Source organism: Helianthus annuus, chromosome 14 (assembly GCF_002127325.2).
Source record: "Helianthus annuus cultivar XRQ/B chromosome 14, HanXRQr2.0-SUNRISE, whole genome shotgun sequence".
Classification (NCBI taxonomy): Eukaryota; Viridiplantae; Streptophyta; class Magnoliopsida; order Asterales; family Asteraceae; genus Helianthus; species Helianthus annuus.
In genome coordinates, this window is record NC_035446.2 from 126,678,459 (window position 1) to 126,698,817 (window position 20,359).

Below are 20,359 nucleotides of genomic sequence, written 5' to 3' on the forward strand. Positions count from 1 at the left end.
TTCCTTTGTCTTCTACTTGACCTTAAAAGTCAATTTATTTTATCCGTAAATAAATAAACAATGACCAACACAATTCTTTCCGTTTTAAACATTTTTACTGTCGGCCAGTATTTGCATTTGTTGAGAGATGGTTAATGCAATAGTTCTCGGACATTGAATTTGTAGAAAGATTCAATGAATTGAAGTTTCCATTATTGCCGCTTTTTCGGTTCAACATGTTCAAGTTAAGTTAAGTTCATCTCAATGCCAGTAGATATTATATGTTTGTGTTAAGCCAGCCACGAAACTCGCGGGATCTTAAACTAGTTGTTTCTATATTGTAATGTTTGAGCCCTTGGCTTAAATCCTTTTAATGAAATTCCGCCCCTTTGATTAAAAAAACTAATTAAAATAAACTTAATAAATGCTAATGGATACATCTATTATATACTATTTAATTAATTACAGCTGTTTATTATTTATTTTTTAATTAAATATAAAAAACATGTAAAACAAAGATTAATTTCACATCTTACACACGTTGTATTCTTCAGGTCCTTTGATGTTAAAAGGAAAAAAATCACCCACAAAAATAGATACATAGCCAAGATAAGTAATCATTACTCTTAACCAACAACTATCATCATTTTCAACACCTTGTTCTTAAACGTGTTCCACTCGGATGGGTCGTTGGCCATGACTACTGTTGATTTCTCTAATGCTTTCAACGTGGTGGATAGAACCGCCCTTTTGTCAGAAGTTCGGACCCGATGCCCATCCATTTCCTTATGGGTGGATTTTCTATATGGACAACCGAGTAGATTATATGTCGGAGGAGATCATATTTGGTCCACCACCGGGGCTCAGCAAGGAGACCCATTGGGGCCTCTTCTCTTTGCCTTAGTTTTCCATCCCCTCATTCATCAGATACGAGATAGATGCAAGTTACTCTTCCATGCTTGGTACTTGGATGATGGTACGATTATAGGAGATGCTATAGAGATGGCTAAAGCTTTAGAAATCATCAGGACTAAGGGGCCTTGTTTGGGGCTTCAACTTAACGTCAAGAAAACAGAAGTTTTTTGGCCATCGTGCAACGGAGTTAAGGTGCAAAAGGGTTTGCTTTTTTAGTGGGATTGGAAGGCCGGTGTCGGGTGTCAAACTCCTCGGGGGCGTTGTTAGTCGGGATGCGGGTTTTATATTATGTATTAAATTTGCATGTGTTCGTCAGAATCGCATGTTGTAAAATATATTATGTATTAAATTCGCATGGGTTTGTAAAAAATCGCATGTTGAAAAATATACTATGTATTACCTCTAAAAACCCTTCTCCATGAGCTTTGAAGTCTTTCAACGGTATCCTTAACTGGTCACCCTCGATTTTGGTGTCCATCGGCATACATTCGTTAATAGTTCCGTATATCTCTGTCTGCTGATCGAAGAATATAGACCTGGTGTATATCTTAGCAGCATCTGCTTCCAAAATAGTTTTGCTCCAATCATCAGGCTCAGTATATCTTGAAATATGATCATTCTTTCTATGATTGAACCTTTGGACATCCATTTAACCGTCAAAATGATTCATAAACTCTACAAGAGTGAGTTGTGAATTAGCCACCTGGCAAAAAAATGGTTTTCACTCTCGGATCTTGAAGTTGTTCTCATAAGTCCAGACATTGGCTCGTGCCGGTAAAAAGCCGGAATCCACATGGATCTCATCACAAACATATCATCAATCCATTTATTTTGTGTAAGACCGAACTCGATCATTACCAACTTCCACTGTCTCTCAAATACTTCTGGCTCAATGGAATCAGTCCAACAATATCGCACATCTTCCTTTTAAACTCTTCATTGTTACACAACTCGTGTCCAACCTATACCGATAAATGGTTTTCTTATCAACATGTAATGGATCTATAGTGTAAAATAAAAAATGCTAATGACACACAATATAGCATAGTCTACCTTATCTGCCACTTTTTTCATTATGTGCCACATGCACAATCTGTGTCTGCTAGTATTAAAAACACCCTTGATAGCCTATTTCATCGTAGGGTCTTGGTCTGTCACTACAACCTTTGGCTGTCATTCAAATATACAAATGAATTGAGAAACCATTTATAAGAGTCAATGCTCTCCGATGCCAACAACCTAGGTCCAAGGGTTACATTTCGACAGTGGTTGTCAATCGCAGTGAATGGTACAAACACCATCTTATACCTGAAATTTAATATAATTCATGATTTAGTAAATGTGCGAAATAGACAGTATAACATACGAAATAGACAATATAACATGCGAAATATACAGTATAACATACGATATATTCAACACCTAACTTTCATGTTTATTAACATGCGATATTCCCAGTTTAGAAAATGATATAACATGCGAAAATATTAAAAAAACATTAATGTAACACTTACTTGTTTGTTTTGAAAGTAGCATCAAACAATATCATGTCCCCGAACTCCATAAAGTTACGCTTGCATAACCCATCGGCCTAGAACAAACCAGTTAACCGTTTGTCCTCATCAACAAAATATTCAAAAGAAAAGTCAACTAAATATTCTTTTTTGTCTGTCAGCCTATTGATCACCATGTCAGCGTCATATTCTCCTATATAGCTATTAATTCGAGTTCTAAAGTTTTTGCAATCATCGACCGTGGCGCTAACATTCTCAAAATCACTGTATCGTTTCCTCATTATATGAAAAGCTTTGACAGGGCCAAGGTTTAGAGTATCTAGTTCCCATATCATTTCCTCTTGGACTTCTGACAATTGCCTGTAAGCTGGTAGCATATGAATATCTTGTGGACGTACAAACTTATGATTATGACCATCAACAAATTTCTTGACTGTGTATGATCTACCATCAACCGAACAAATCATAAGTTGAGCTTTGCACCCAGTTCTAATGGTCCCTCTGTTCCTTGTTTTGTATGGCTTTTTTGACTTCGAATAAGCATCGTCAATAAACAATGGCTTATGTCCCTCTTTAGAGCAAACAAAATACTTAGTTTTGATTATACCACCACTATGTACTTCACCACCTTTGCGGGTAGAAAAACCAGCTAACTTAGCATATGTTTGGTAAAACACGTATACTTGTTCGATAGAACTAAATTGCATTCCAACCACAGGTGTAGCTGATGCTTCAACCTCAGGAATATAAAGCCTTTCATCAACATAATTAAATAAAAAAAGAGACAACACATGCGATTTATCGTACTCATAACATGCGATATATTGAAACTCCAAACTTTCGTCATATGAACGTGCGAATTGTTGGACTCATAACATGCGAAATTGACATTTTGATAAATATGTTTTACACATGCGATTTATGATATCATAACATGCGAAATCAGCACTTAGGTTTAACTTCACATGCGAATCATTAGACTCATAACATGCGAACTTAAACACTTTGCTTTCATATCAATTATCCTCTAATAACATCGAATACCTTCCAATCAGTTATAATCATACAAAAATCATTAAACGGTTACACAAAAACATCTGACATTGAACAATTTAAACATCTGAATTAACAAACTTACCATTGGAACAATCATTTACACCACTTGTATTTGCATTTGCATTTGCAGAAGTAGGATTTATAACTTCATCAATCGTAACTCTCCGATAAGCAGACAATTGAACGTGATCACCGATTGATCGAGCATCTTCAAACTCAACATCTGTATCCCGTCCGGTACTGCTCTGTGGATCCATTGAAAACAACAATCGATTCAAACCCTAACGCACAAAAACGAAACTGCAGTGTATTGTTTTGAGAATTATGAAAATTTGAAACTGATACGAATCATAATTACCGGGATAGTGGTGTAACGAACTTCTCACGATCTGATTATTGAATGAATAGACTAATTTGCCCTCAGCTGATTGAATGAATTGTCTGATTTAACCTTATGAAAGGAAAATGAATCAGGGACACTTTTAAAACACTAACGGGTATACCTTTTTTTTAAAGGTGTGAATTATTCGCGAATGTCGGGAGGTCTAGTATACGTTGTCTTAACCGAGTCCGCGCTAGAGAGCTCTCTTGCACAATAGATCCCCAATTTAAACCCCTATCACCCAGACTCGAACTTGAGACCTGAAGAGGAAAACTCAACCGGGACCACCATAAGTGGAACTTAAATACCCGTGGCCACCACTAGAGCACTAGTGATGGTTACTAACAGGTATACCTGATATCTGTTGGTATGCCCAATATCCGTCAGGAAAATACCCAACAAATTATAGGTTAAGTACAGAACAAGATTTTATAACCGGGTATGATATGGAATTAGCCATGCCCTATATCTAACCAATCTTCATCCCTATTCAAAACTAACATAATAATCTACGTTGGGCTTCTACCTACAAATTTAAACAAAAGTGACATAAGCACGAATGTTATTGCCTAACATATCAATATGCATTGGAGTTCTACCTTTTCTTGATCATATATGTATATGCTAAGGGAATTTGTATATAATTATGAGTGAATATATATTTTTCTCATTCAGCCCTTTTAATGTTGACAACCTATCTCATTTCACATTTTTACTTATTCAATATGTAACTAAACAATAACTATTTTTTTTAACGGTAATTGTTACTCATACTTTACTTTACACCAATAATCTAATTTCACATTCTTACTTATTCAATGTGCAACTAAACAATAACTATTTTTTAACGACAATTGTTACTCACATTTTACTTTACACAAATAATTGTTTTCTTACTTTACATGTATATGAATATGTTCATCAAATATGACCCTCCATACATCTTGAAAATTAATGCCACTTCAAACACATTTATTTTTCCTATCCCAGAGATTTCTACCATATGTGTTACTAGGTTATAACCCCGTATATTACACGGGTTGAATAAATGAATTTTATATATTAAATAATAAAACAATATATATCTTTAAAAACCTCCTTTATTGCACGGGTTGAATAAATATAGTTTTATATATTAAATAATAAAAAAGTTATATATATATATATATAAGAATCATATTGTACGGGCTGAATAAATGTAATTTTATATACCAAATAATAAAAAAAGTTATATCTTTAAAACCACGTGTATTACACTGGTTGAATAAATGTAATATTGTTTACCAAATAATTAAAAAAAGGTATATCTTTAAAATTCTTCGTGTATTACACGACTTGAATAAATATGATTTTATATACGAAATAACAAGAAACTTATATTTAAAAAACTAATTGATATACTCGGTACGCAATAGATATGGTGATTGCGGAGATGATTATTGAAAAGAAGATACAGTGGTCAAACATGTTATTCAAGAAGCAAATAAGCAATCATTTGAGTGATAAAATATAAATTTATTTAAAAAAAACCGTGATAAATCTAATTTTTTATATAAACTAATATTGAAAGTTATATACAATTTGGTTAAAAACAACTTGTTTAAAAATTATGTAATAAAATCGATATAATAATTTTTAATAATAAAAATAAATAATATATTAATACGTAGTTTGGTTTTGGTGATAATTAATTTGGTTATTTAAAAATATCTTAAATTAACAATTTAAATTTAAGGATAATATTTTATTAGAAAGATAAAAATATTCTATTCGACATTTAAAGTAGGATAAGATTTAATATTAATTTTTATTTATTTTGTAGTATTCTATATTTTACAAAAAAATTGTTTTGAATAAAAATGACAAACATGCCCAAACATCAGAGTTATTAAACTAAATAATATATAATAGGAGGGTTATCTATAATTAATCCTAAACCTCTAATAATTATCCATAAGATATTAAACTAAATAATATATAATAAGAGAGTTATCTATAATTAATCGTAAACCTCTAATAATTATCCATAAGATGTTAAACTAAATTATATATAATAGGAGGGTTATCTATAATTAATTAGAAGAAATTAAACAAAAATAATAATTATTTATAAGACATGGCCTAATATGATAACAAGTGTCCTACAAATGGTTTCTTTTATTATATAGTAAGATTACCGAAGTATCTTTACTTATCTACATACCATCACAATCAAATACTAGTAAAACTCCATACCCACAACCGGTTTTCTCTTCATCTTCATACTTTTAACAATCATAACATAACCAAACAAACATATCAAATTTCAAACTCAAACAACTAGATCATCATCTCGAGTCTTGATCAACTAAAATTATTCTTTCATCATTAAAACCAAGATTAAAATAAAGAAATAAAAGCTAAACAACATACCTCGTCAGTAAAAAAAAACTACACATCCGCTCTTAGGCGCAAACCGAATTCAAAATTGGATTCAAATTTTACAACCCTCTAACATGAACACATCCATAATATTAACATGACCAAAGTGACCGAATAATTTGGAAATTTAACACATGAATTAGATATAGAGATAAAACATTATATATACATAACTTCCTATTCGATATTTACACACAAAACGTGGGCCCTTCACAAACCCCTCAAATTCAATCTTCAATGGAGTCTTCTTCTCCAGATGAATCACTGGATCCTGCAGACGCCATAATAACTGACGATTTCAACTGTATATACTTCATCTCTACACTCTATTAACCGCTTTTTATTCATAACATCTTTCACAATTTCACTCTTAAACCCTAATTTCGAAGCTCTAGGGTTTTTATCTAGGCTTTTTTCAATTTTACCAACTTTATGTACATGTTGAAGGTTTGATCGTATAATTACTACTGACGTTGATTCATTTGGTATCAGTTTGGTTGAAATTTTGCTACTGCTGTTTGTTAATCGAGTATAAACAGTTGATAGATTGAATTAGGGTTTGATAGAAGTAAGAAATTAGAAGAAATTAGGAAGTTTTCAATGATGGCGGTTAATCCTCACTCGGAACCTGCAAAGATGGAACAGATAATCACTGAATTCTTTGCCAAAAGTTTGCATATAATACTTGAATCTCGGTGTCCGTTTGTGTCGTCGCGTAATTATAGTGGTGAGTTATCGTCGGCTTCGGCGGCTAGTATGAGACCTAGGGATAAGTGGTTCAATTTGGCGCTTCGGGACTGTCCTGCGGCGCTTGAGAACATTGATTTCTGGCGGCAGAGTAACCTTGAGCCGATGGTGGTGGATGTGGTTTTGGTTCAGAGGCCTGTTAATTGGGATTACGCGAGTAGTTCGCCGAAACTGGCGTTTGAACAGAACTTGTTGTCGAAAGATCGGTTTCCGGTTGTGTGGAAATCGGATTCTGATGAGTTTTGGTGTGATGGACACAGTGAGAAGGTTATTGAGAGATGGATTATGCGGTATGAGAGCAAAAAGGGCTGCAAAGAAGGATCTTCGGCGAATAAAAGATCAAGCACGATTACTTCACATGCATTATACAAGAAATCAATTTTGCTTTTGAGATCATTATATGTAACTGTTCGGCTTTTACCTGCTTACAAGATTTTCCGTGAGATCAACTCTTCTGGGCAGATTCGATCGTTTAGTCTAGTTCACAGGGTATCTTCATCTGTTGAGCCACTCGTTCGTAGAGACGAAGCTGAAATGCAGCAGTTTACGTTCACTCCGGTGGATACTTCGTGTGGTAAACTTTGCATTTCGTTATCATATCTTCCTTCAATATCTGATACAACTTCCGAATCCTCTACCCCCATGTCCCCACAGTTTATAACAGATTACGTGGGTAGCCCGTTGGCAGATCCATTAAAAAGACTACCGTCAGCTTCATTGCCACAGTATTCTCCATCTTCACCATTTGGAAGGCGGCATAGCTGGAGTTACGATACGCGTATGGCATCACCACCGTCAGCGTTGCCATCACCTTCACCGACATATTCAGAATCACGAACTTTACACTCTAAATTTGGCAGCCATAGGCCACCTATTAGTTCAAGATATTCTTCATTAGAACCGGCTCAAGTTCATACTAAAGATACCGGTTATGATGAGTATTTTCCTTCTCCTAACTTCTCACCATCCCCATCACCGTCACCACCTGTTGGAAGTAATATGCTGAAAGTTCTTTTACGGTCTGATAGTGCTCCTGTTTACATACCTACTTCTAGGCTTGGTGATGCACCTTTATATTCAAATAAGACGGTTTTGCCCTTTTCTCCTCCGCTTCAAGCTACTAGACCAAGTCTTTCTTTAGTCGAAAGAAGCTTAAGTATTCCTACAACTGCTGGAAAGGTACTTTTATAAGTGAATTATGTAGATCATATATGTAGGAGCTTCGTATGTAGTTATAACTTACAGAATGTGATTTTGCATCAATGGGGCTTATTCAGTTATTTTGGTTGTTATAGTTGTTATCTTTAAGGGGAGAAGACACTGCGAGGCCATCTGGTGTGAAGATTTCATCGAATAGCTCTCCACATAAATCTTCTTCTAGAAGCTTTAGTAGATTGTCGTTTGAAGATAGTTATGATGACTCTGAGTTTTCAGGTCCCTTTGTGGTGGATGATGATGACACTCTTGATCCTGGTAGCAGGTATGTAAACATAACATTAGATTCTGTTTCTTGTATGTGTTAACATGTTATGTTGATGTGTTAACTTGTTATATTATTGATCACTAACATAAATTACATTAAACATAAGGGAAAACAGAGGATTAGAAGGTGATATTGATACACATATAGATATTTTTTTATTTATGTTAGACGTCCCATCTTGTGCACATTTTTTTTTGTTAAAAGGGCTTGCTCATTGAAAATTATTCAATGCGTAATTGAAAATTCATCTGCCAATTTTGAAAAGAATTGTATAAAAGCACATTGATCATTGTCTTCTACAGCATGGAAATAAGACACATAACTAATCCTGATCGCAAGTTAGATACTTATCCAGCAATAAAGCACTATTTTGCTATCATATATAATTGAAATAAACACTGAAGATAAACACCAACAATTATCTAATTTTAACCAAAATAACGGATAACAGTTGTAATAATAATTTGAATGATCACATTTTCTGCCACTTGATATGCCTTGTCCTGCATCAGAATATAGTTAAGACATATGGATAATGATGTGCAGATACCAATATACCATGCATATGTTATATTGTTGTGACCTTGCATGCTTGCACATTTGACATCTTTTAACATGCTAAGAAATACCAACCGCATTATCATGTGCATTGTGTTTGGCAGTACTTTCTGATTTTCTTACAAACAATTAGTGTGTTATGCTTACCAGAAATATAGCATCCCATAGTAAATTCGTAATCTTATTTTTTTCTTAATAAAATGATTTAGGAGGTTTTGTGCACTAAAAATACACTTTGGTTGACTTTTGACTTGCTTAACATATTTGACCTTTTATTTAATTAATTTTTGAATTTTATTATTTTTGAGACATGTATCTCACCCTTTTTTGATGATTTATATACCGTTTTTAGTTATTTTGACACCCTATTATCTTCCAGACCTGGTTCATCTGATCGATCAGGAAACCTAGGCATGCAACATGAACGTGTAAAATCACAGGATGCTGCAGTTGGTGCTCTTGTTCAGATGCTGAAAAAAGCGCCACCTCTTCAACAAGATTTGAATCGATCCCAATACGTGTCTAAAACCTCAAGGCCTGAAAAATCATCCAATCAGATTCAAGATCACCCGCCTCATGCTTCTTCAAACGTGTCATCTTTTTCTAGGGTTTCTGGGATCAAGACCACATCTGATGCAATGGAGGAGCTCAAAGGGTATCTGGATGTGAAACAAATGTTGCTAAAGCAATCAGGCAAGCCTTAAGAGTGATATGCATGGCAATTTTGGAGGTCTTGTTTGGTTAAGCCGGCCGGTTTTTATATTATATAAGTCGGTCATATGATTATATTCGTTTCGTTTTGTTTTGTCGGTGGTGTTCTTGTACATATTCGAAATGTTGGTGTATATGGTACTTTCCAACTACAAAAGCTTGGCTTGTTGACTGGTGCAGCATCTGGTGATTTTGGTTTTTCTGCTTCTGGTTATGGTCCAAGAACTCAAAAAGGGAATATAAGTTTGATACATTACTTTGATGCTTGTTTTGATATTTTAGTTGTTTAATTAATTTATAACTTATTTTGCAGTCATTATATGGGTTAAGTATTTTGATTAAAAACGATTCAGTTAATTTGGTTAACCATCAGTTATAAGCCTGGGACAATTCAGTCACATTGCAGTTAAATAAATCCTATCACAAACCTCTTCTGGTTATAATATACAATTTATAAAAACCAAAGAATATACACCTGGTTTAAACAAGGTTTTGACTCGATGCGAGACTAGAACCGTTTCCTACCAAATGATTAAATCCGAAGAATGACAAATAACAAGATTAGGAAAATACGTCGTAAATCAAGACGGATCTAAACTAAGGTCATTAAGCTACATGCCGGTATCCATTACAAGAGATTCGAGAAATAATTCCTAAAACCCTTATCTATCGTAACCGTATCTATATCCATACCCGTACCCATACCCATACCATAACCGTTTCTACAACTAGAATATGTCCATGCATAGTAGCATATTAATAAAAATAAGCATTTAATAACTTAAGCATATAATTTCATCATTAAAATTGCTCCTCTTGCTTCAATGTATTTTCCTTCAAGCTTTTAGTCAACCAAATTGCAGTTTCTCTAGGAGAAACCTTCCCTGGCCCAAAAGGTTTCAACAACACTCCAAGCTCTTCAAACCTTTCCTCTTGCAACAACCTTGCACTAAACTCAAGAAGCCCTTCTAACGCTTCGGCTCGTTGTTTTTGTGATGACGTGTCAAACCGCCGCCGCCGTAGGTCCGACGAGGTTCGACTAGAGGCACCCGCGGTCGCGTTTTGGTCCGAGCAGTCACTGCCCGAACCATGCCATTCGGTTGGGGAGTTTGAGTTCTGCTTGCCTGATGTTTTATCAGCTGTTTGAACCATGCATTTATCTTTCATAATTGAATGGTCACATTGCGGGGATGATGAACCTTGTGCAGAGGGTAATGAGGTTCTACGTGTGGGAACGAGGAGGTCATTATTTGGAGGGAATTCAACCATTTTGTCGATTCGTGGGGCGTTGACTGATACGTCCATGGAGTTAATGCAGTCGAGGAAACCGGTACTTTTTCGACATAGGGAATCATCGATGATTGGTTTCTTTAGAAGCGGTAGGGACGCCCTTCTGCTTGTCGGGCCTGATTGTTTAACCGAGTCATGTACCTGTAAGCATTTTCATAGTTTAGACTAAATCTTGAAAAGTTCCAAAATGTAAGAAAATTAAGTTCTACATGTAATAGAGTATGATTTCGTAAGAAACAACAAATATGTATATGGAGTAAAATGCCATTTTCGTCCCTGGGGTTTGGCCAGTTTTGCGAGTTCGTCCAATAGTTTGTTTTTTCGTATCTGGATTCAAAAAGTTTGAAATCTTGTCATTTTCATCCAGCTCGTTAACTCAATCCGTTTTTATCCATCAAGTCACGGGTATTTCCGTCTTTATTGTTAACTTAAAGGACAATTCGGTCTTTTTCACTTTATGTATGAAAATACCACTGACTTAACGGAGAAAAATGGATGGAGTTAACAAGCTGGATGAAGATGGCAAGATTTCAAACCTTTTGGATCCAGATGCGAAAAAACAAACATTTAGACGAAAGTATCAAAATTGGCCAAACCTCAGGGACGAAAATGCCATTTTACTCTATGCATGGGTATTAAACATCTCAATGCCCAATCTGACCTGACCCATAAAACCCGTCAGCCAGACCCGCCCATTTTGCTACCTCAAGTGGACATTTATCATCTATGCACAAATCTCAAGTGTAGTCGGGTTTTTTTAACAGTGATTCAATGGCTACAATGAGGGGTGGGCATAAAAACTGAATAACTGAAAAAACCAAACCGACGGTCCGATTATGATTTTTTGATAACCGACTTTAGGGTTCAATTATGGTTATGTGTTTAAAAATAACCAAACCGAACCGATCTTCAAACCAACCTTTTTATTTTTTGTTTTCTATAAATAATGTTGATATGTTGGAAAATTTTGTGATACTTTTTTATAAATGACAAAGTAGTTGTCGCTTGTTCTCTTTTATAAATTACAAGGATTGCTAATATGCTATTTGACTAGAGATATAAAGATTTATTGATTGAAATTTGCTTGAATCTGGTCGGTCATTAACCGATGGTTAACTGAATTAACCGAAAACCAAACCGTTTATAGCTGAAACCGAGCGGTTATGATGATATAACCAACACATATGTTACAGGTTTGGTTTTAGCCCATAACCAAACCAAATATGCTCACCCCTAGCTACAATAGTATGTTACACAGGAAGCACTCTAGATGACAAACACTTAACCGGTGACTAGTAATGGTGATTTAGCTATAATGAAACAAAAACATGATAATATACAAGTGTCGTTGAAATCAACAATGCGATATTCACGAACCTTGGCGAACCCAGTTCGTTTGTTAGGAGCAGAGGATGTCTTTGATGAAGTAAACCTAAGATTCTTGGTAGAATTGGAAGGTTTGGAAGAAACATTCTTACTAACTGGTGACTCTTCACATGTGCTTCCAATAGACATCCTTTCCACTCTTCTTTGCAAATAATGAGGGGAATCTTGACACCGTTTAGTTGAAAAGGGTGAACTTTGGTCACCTAAAGATATGCTTGGATTCAAAGTTCTATCGTTGCCATATGACATCCGCCTATCGCGGGATTTTGGACGGAGATTAACGGGCTCGGCAAATCTCGTTTTCTTCATGTAATCAGGTTCGGGCCATTGTGTCGATAAACTGCTGCTGGGTTTGGGGCTATTAAGTTTAAGGTTGACTTTAAGTACATATGGCTGGAGGTGTTGATGCCTGAGTAGCTCTCCTGCCTGACAAACCAAACATATACTTCAATGATTTAAATAAGAAAAGGTTATTTCCTGCTATAAAGGAAATGTTCGAGCGGGTCAAAAGTCTTCCAAAGTGTATTTGTAATGCTTAGGCTGTAAACCAACCGAACGTTCATGAAGTGTTCATGAACTTGTTCGAATAAATGAACGGACATGAACAAATTTTTTTTTTGTATATTTAATTAAATAAACGAACATGAACACACGTCTTGTTTTTCAGTTATGTCCGTGAACGTCCGTTTATGTTCGTTCATTTATGTTACATCCGTTTATGTTTAAAAAAATACATAGTAGTTATATGTATATAAATACAAACATAAAAGGCGTCTTCTAACTACTTATATGAATAAAGCTAATTATTAATCGGGTTTCCTAGTAATAAAAATGAGCTTTCCAATGGAACTTATCATTTATCTTTGTTCAATTATGTTCATTTGTGTTCGTTTATGTTTGTTAGATTAAGTTCGTTTAAGTTTGTTTGTTTATGTTCGTTTACGTTCGTGAAATGTTCGTTTAGGTTTTAAATGAACGAACATAAACGAACACGAACATGCCCATTTTGTTAATGATCGAACATGAACAAAAAATGTGTTCGAATATATGTTTGTGTTAGTTTATGGCCTATTAATACTTATACTAAAAAACAGATCATTACTGGAATAATAGAAATTTGTAATCATATTTTACATACTATTTACTTGCTGAAAAACTAATAATTCTGGACAGAAAATGTTTAGGGTCAACTGAAGCCAACCCGACCTGTTTTGACCCATAACCCAACCCGCCCATTTTGCCACCTTTATAACTATGGAAAAGGAATGAACATGTGACTGTTTGATAATAGTTAAATTGGAGAGTAAGAACGAATGAGGGACTATAACAAACATAGCTAACCCAGTCTATAAGATGCAAGATTTGATTTATATAAGGAATGATTAGTATAATGTATATGATAAAAGAGAAGTATACGTACACTTGGCCGTAGTTCCGGATTTTTCCGCAGCATGCTTTTCACAAGGCCCCGACTGAAACAGACATGAGCAAAATGATTAGATACCACAGTTAACTTGTGCCACGAGTAATTGTAAAGGCGTATCATCAAAACTATGTATATTTGAAACGTATGTTATCAAAGTAATCATTGGGAATTCTTTAAGGAGAAAAAAATAAAATGACTCACAAGGCACCGCTGTACTTGGTTGGAAGTGGGGCGACAATCGACTTATTGATCTTGTTTATCAGTGCTTGCATGTCCTGTTTAAGAAGTTAATAATGAAATCATAAGCTTTATGTGACTCAGGTAGAACCATAAATGGCACATAAATTAAGTTTTTAAAGAGCTTAAAAAGGTACCATTGAAATAAATTATTTTCAAAAATAGCATTTCTGGATTGCACAAAATCACCAAGAAATAATATTTTTATATAAATACTAAACTACAGTATTTTTCGTGTAACATTGCAATTGTTCGAGAAGAGTTAGTTACAGTCAGTTACACCCCTTCAACAGAAATATGACATATTTTCACTTTTACAGGAAAAGCAGCTGTAAGAACACTTACAAAAGCTTTAAACGCAGCTTTATGGGACGTCATTTCATATATACAGCATCCTAAAATACAGAAAGTGGAGATCACTAAAACATGTTTATAATAAGAAAACAGTGAGGAAAGGCACGATTTATCTCATGCAAGAAACTATCAAAGATCATTCGTCATACGACTCATACTCCATTCATTTCTTACCAAGAGACCAAATATCGGATTTTGAACCATACGGTATATCTGCAAGAAGCTCAGGACACATATAACTAGGAGTTCCTACCACCTGAATGACATATTAACAAAAAGAAACAATGAGATACATCCACAGATAATATGGAATGAAACTCAAATTTTAAGGCAATCTTAAAAAAATAAATCACTCACAGATGATGCAAGGTCATCTGAAGTCAACATCTTGGCTAGTCCAAAATCACCTGAAAGATGCATTGATGATGATGATGAGTCATCCCTTTCTTCAACAAATGAAGGGGTTCAGAAAATATACTTACCAAGGCGTATATCTTGATCTTTTGTCAAGAATATATTTGAACACTGTGAAAGGATAATGATCAGCAAATGAGGGTCCACAAAAATTCGAAATATTAGTGATAATTCAACAAAAATCAATTTAATCTGCCAAGCTAACCTTAACATCCCGGTGAAGAACATGATTTGAGTGTAAGTAATCGAGCGCCATTAAGAGTTGTACAAGCCACTTACACAATTTCTGCATGATGGTTTGTTGTTAGAACACATTATCAAAAGTATTAGCCATTATTTATTCTGTATACTTTTATAGCATATGGTAACTGTGTAATGTTGTTTCTTATAGATACCCCATGTAATCTCCACTGTATAATAAGTAACAGAGCTTGCAAAGTTTAAAAGAGTAAAGACATTTGAGAACCGAGAGAACCACTATCAACCAATCAAGAATACGTTGAGAACTGTACATAATGCACTTGTACCTTTTGCTTTAAGTGTGATAATGAAGGCAGTTAAAAGAGAAAAAGAAGTACCTCTTCTGAAAACAGCATGCCGTTGGCTTTTTTAATAGCTCCTGCCCTGCAAAAAGAGAAAATTTAAAATATTATGCCACTGACCATTATATCTCTAGTTGCCACATCATTAGAATTTTAGAGAATGGGTTACAAAGTACTGACATGTCTCCATTTTCACAGTATCCTATAATAATGCACACATAGCATCCCTGTCAAAAGAAGATATATACATTAAAGCACAGATAGACATAAAACTGTTAGCAGATATGTCTAAAAAGACGGAAACGCCCCTCATTTACGGAGAAAAATGGATGGAGTTAACGAGTCGGATGAAAATGACAAAGATTTTAAACCTTTCGGATCCAAATGCGAAAAAACAAACCTTTGGACGAAAGTCGCAAAAGCGGTCAAACCTCAGGGAAGAAAATGGCATTTTACTCATTTGAAAAATAACAAGTTGTGAATGATAGAGAGATCTATGTTCCAACTTGGATTGTAGACATATATAATGCTAAAGCTTGTTTCATTCAACTATATATTAACCTTTTTCAAGTGTTTCTGCAACGCATATATGTATGTTATGACTTACTATGAGAATAAATTGAACTAATATGAAATAATGACAATGGAAAATAATAGATAAAGATCAAAATTTCATTCTCTTACCTTTTCTACCCAGGAATCTTTATACTCCACGATAAAAGGATTTCGCATTTTAGAGATAAGCTCCATCTACAGGTAGAGAAAGTGGATTAGCTGGTAAATATCTGAAAGTAAAATCTTATATAAAGTCATCAATAAATGTTGTTTAGATGTAATCACAAGCAAAACTAGACATGAATAGCAAATCTTATGCTCAGGTGACAACATAATGCCGACAGTTGGAGAATAACATAACTAAAATCAAAGAACAGCCAACCCAAAGAGAAGATGAAGCTCGTTTTCAAAGAAAAGGAGAAATATGGAGTAGAGAGAAAAATAATCAACTTAGGTGAGTTTAGGGAGCATGCCCTATAGATTTAAGAAAAGATTGTAGGATGCTCAAAGTAAAGGATACCAACCTCCAGATGTGCAGACCTACGTGTTCTATCAGTTTGGCGGGCAAGGCGAATCTTTTTCAACACATACCTTATATACAGAATTACATGGAATGGGAGAAACAATCAATATGTGTCAATGAAAATGCAGCTTAGCATCATTGAATAAACATGCAGCATATTATCTTTAATGAATCAAGTACAGTAATACATAGATGTAGACATTGAAAACGAAAAGAAATGTTGGGAAATTTCATTTCATCCTTACTTTTTTCTTTCATGTTTATGCCGTACAAGAAGGGCGGCACCAAATGCCCCCTTTCCAATTTGCTCAAGCACTTCGTACTGATCCATGTAGCTAGCAATGCATTACACTTACGGAGCTACAAGATTCTTCTTTCTGTTACAAATCAAATAAATAGCACCTTGTAAGCATAAAACTATTTAAGAGACCAAAAACAAAATCTAATCAAAGAGAAAAAAGTAACGAGAAGTCGAGAACACATTCCAGATTTCATATACCGCATACTCATTTAGTTATCAAGTACTACTAACTTACTAAGTACTAACCTACAAAAGGTGTCCCTTCACTCACTATCTATAAAAAACACAGTGAACAAACTGCACACTCAAAAGTCAAAAGAATGGAGGCATGCTTCCTCTGGAATTTTTCCAGATTAAACAAACATCAGTTAATACTCTAATTGAGCCATAATGTGCCTCTCAACCACCATTTACAAATATCTTATACAAGCCAGAATGTATCCACATTTACAGATTATCGTAGCAGAACAGCGACTGAACGAATAAATCACACAATGAGATACTACATTTGAACCTAACAAAGAGAGATCCAAAGCAAATTAGTGCAATTACACAAATAATATCCTATAAATTCACACCAGAACTGATCAAACCAAAATTTAGCTCGATTGAAGTTAAAACAACAAATATGAGACGATCATCAACTGAAAAACAAACAGCTAAACAAATTACACAAATAATATCCTATAACTTCACACATCTAACCAAAATTAAGCTCGATTGAAGTCAAAACAACAAATGTGAGCTCGAATAACAACTGAAAGCAAGAAAACACGAATCAGAAAACTTCAAATGCATCGTTAATCATATAATTTCATACATCTGAGCAAAATTATGCTCAATTGAAGTCAAACAACAAATGTGAGACGATAAACTTGCTCGAGAAACGACTAAAAGCAAAATAACGAATCAGGAAACAATCAAATGCATCGTAAATCACATACCGGAACACATCTGAGCAAAATTAAGCTCGATTGAAGTTCAAACAACAAATGCGAGACGATAAACAGAAAGCAAAAAGCAGGAATCAGAAATGAAGTTCAAATGTATCGTAAATCGTACCTCAAAACAGCTTCAAAAAGCTGTTAACAGTGACTGAATTGAAGTCAAAATTAGAGAGCAGTGAAGAACAGTGACGATGAAGATATTATTGTTTGCATCGGAGATAGAGAAAGTGAAATGTGAAAGGCTGACATTTTGCACGGAAAGAGTATTGCAATTGCCAATTTGCAATCAAGAGGTTGTTGTTTCAATGGAGAGAGAAGAAGAGGGAGCATTGCAGGCAGGCAGGTGTCTGCTGCTACTCTCTGTCGTCTATGTAATGTACAGCTTCTCATGCACTATGTACAACTAATATATCATCTTTTCTTAGATCTTTCTATTCGAAAGTATTAAAAAAACAATGGTGATAATATTATTTTATAGGTTGTCTCTGATTAATAAAATATGAGATGGCTAATTCTATACACACCCCCCCTCTTCCTGATTATACCCCCCCTTGTGAGAGGAAAACTGTCGGTCTCACGCAGGCCCCACATGTAAGTATGTGAGAGGAGGGGGGTGAAAAAAGTAGATAGGGGGGTGTAGAAAGTAGCACCCGAGTTGTGTAGTTTTCGTAAGGGAATTTATTTGTTTGTTAAGAATAATATAGTTTAATTGTTGTGATTTGTATTCGATTAATTAACTTTTATATTGTATTTCTTTTGTCTTATTTTGAAAACAAACATATTCAGCTTATAGGATCTAGAAAAGGTGTTGACAATGAGGTATGAACCACACCACATACCAGAGTTTTAACTAATCATAAAAAAGTTAATTGGATTAATATATTTTTTTTTCAAGTTATTAGTGTACTAATAATAATTTATTTTGTTAAACGTTGTTGGTTATGTGTAGTGGTTTTAATGAAAAGTGGTGTGTATATATATTAATTATTATTTGGGTGAGGTCTGGTGATGAATGGTAGCGACAGTGGTGGTGAACGGAGATGGTTATGGTAGTTCAAAGGGAGGGGGTATTTTTTTAATTGTGTGTGTAATTGTATGTATATATATTAATTATTATTAGTATTATAATTATATATTTTTTTGAAAGGGGTGATGTTAGCATGTAAGGTGGGTAGTTGTAGTGGTGTAATGTGATTGTGATGGTAGTGATGGTGGGTGGCGGAGATGGGTGACTGACGGTGGTGGAGGTGGCTGGTTGTGACGGAGGTTGTATGGAGAAGAGGTGTTTAGAGAGAAAGAGTGTGTGTGTGTGTGTGTTTAGGAACCCAAGACTTAGACCAGGAGGCGATTACAGAAAACCATAAATCTGCAAAGTGAGTCATTCTCTTTTATCAAATTATCAAATGCTTTCAAAACTCTAAATGTTTTCCAATTGTTACTTATATTACAGTGATTAAGTCTTTGTATTCTTACTAGGAAACTACTGTGTGGGGTTTTGTATACTTTACTTATTATGTATCACTATTGGATAACAAGTTAGCCAATGAGTGATATGACCACAGTCACAGGAATTGCTACCGAGTGACAAATACTATTAAAATGGTTTCTTTGTTATTGGACAAAGGATAGCCAATAGTAATTTTGTAAAATAGAAACAAATGTAAAAACCCTTAATGCTGTATTTATAAGGAATATGCCTTTTATACAAAATAAATGAACTTACCAGTATTTTTCGCTGATCAAATGTTTTTTAAAACGCGTTTCAGGTGATTTACTGTGAAGAGAAGGAAAAGTGCTATGGGGCACTCAAATCTTAAATAAGCGGCTATGTAAACCTGAATAAAACGTGTTTTATAATCAAGGGTTTATCCTTGTGAAAATCCTTTATGTAAATATGAGTTTCATCACGCGGTTTATGAAATAAAAACTACAGTGTTTTGAAAACTCTGATATTTTTCTTGACACCCGGTCCTCATGAAATTTCTGCTGCGATAATTTTAATAAACACCAGTAGTACTTGTATCTGCTCACGGCTCCCGCCCAGGATAGGGTCGAGGGTTGTGACACATTTAGTAAAAAGTGGAAGATAAGGTGTCAAATTATAATCTGAACCAAATCTCAGGGTGTAAAATTGCACTTTATTCAATGTTGACAATGTTTGAATGTGATTGGTTAAAACATATTAAAAAAGTGGGGTGTATACAATACCATGGTTTCTTTCACAAGAGAGGGAGCAACGCCCCAATTCACAAGTAGTATGAGGTGTGCTTGGTGTTTTTGGTGCTATCTCTTTATAATGGAGGTTGAGAGGAATGTGAATTTGCGAGATGTGATTGGCTGGATATCCCTGTCCCTTATACTTTTTATCTCTCCTGCGACAACTGCCAGTGGAAACCTGTGATACAGTGGCTCGTGGGATATCATTGGTCACATATCAGTTTCACATTTCCTTTATATCTCCTCAGTGCTGGTGCATCCGACGTGACTGGTGGGCCCCGAAGATCATTTGTTTTAGCCAGTTGTCTGAGTTATGATTTGACTTTGGGCTTTTCCCGGACCTGTAGGGGTCTAGGCCCATATATTTTCAATATCTAACAATGTTTCTACTATATTTTATG

At 34.8% G+C, this 20,359-nt stretch overlaps 2 protein-coding genes across 3 annotated transcripts; one reads left to right on the forward strand and one right to left on the reverse strand.

Annotated features, from left to right (window-relative positions):
- The first annotated feature begins 6,412 nt into the window (after positions 1-6,412).
- LOC110903676 (autophagy-related protein 13b) lies at positions 6,413-10,032 on the forward strand. The gene is made up of 3 exons (XM_022149455.2): positions 6,413-8,193; positions 8,310-8,494; positions 9,435-10,032. The coding sequence occupies exons 1-3, from the start codon at positions 6,868-6,870 to the stop codon at positions 9,757-9,759; spliced, it is 1,836 nt and encodes a 611-aa protein (XP_022005147.1). The 5' UTR covers positions 6,413-6,867; the 3' UTR covers positions 9,760-10,032.
- Positions 10,033-10,327: 295 nt separating this feature from the next.
- Positions 10,328-18,125, reverse strand: LOC110903675 (serine/threonine-protein kinase Nek2). Of its 2 annotated transcripts, none has more exons than XM_022149453.2 (15): positions 17,857-18,125; positions 16,739-16,870; positions 16,495-16,561; positions 16,100-16,165; positions 15,596-15,642; positions 15,452-15,497; positions 15,079-15,159; positions 14,942-14,984; positions 14,817-14,866; positions 14,634-14,715; positions 14,451-14,500; positions 14,070-14,143; positions 13,863-13,914; positions 12,434-12,868; positions 10,328-11,197 (listed from the first exon to the last, which is right to left on the reverse strand). In XM_022149453.2, the coding sequence occupies exons 2-15, from the start codon at positions 16,822-16,824 to the stop codon at positions 10,568-10,570; spliced, it is 1,809 nt and encodes a 602-aa protein (XP_022005145.1). In that variant the 5' UTR covers positions 16,825-16,870; positions 17,857-18,125; the 3' UTR covers positions 10,328-10,567. The 2 variants fall into 2 exon arrangements, with proteins under 2 accessions (XP_022005145.1, XP_022005146.1); XM_022149454.2 differs by lacking the exon at positions 17,857-18,125 and adding an exon at positions 17,739-17,754.
- Between the last annotated feature and the right edge of the window lie 2,234 nt (positions 18,126-20,359).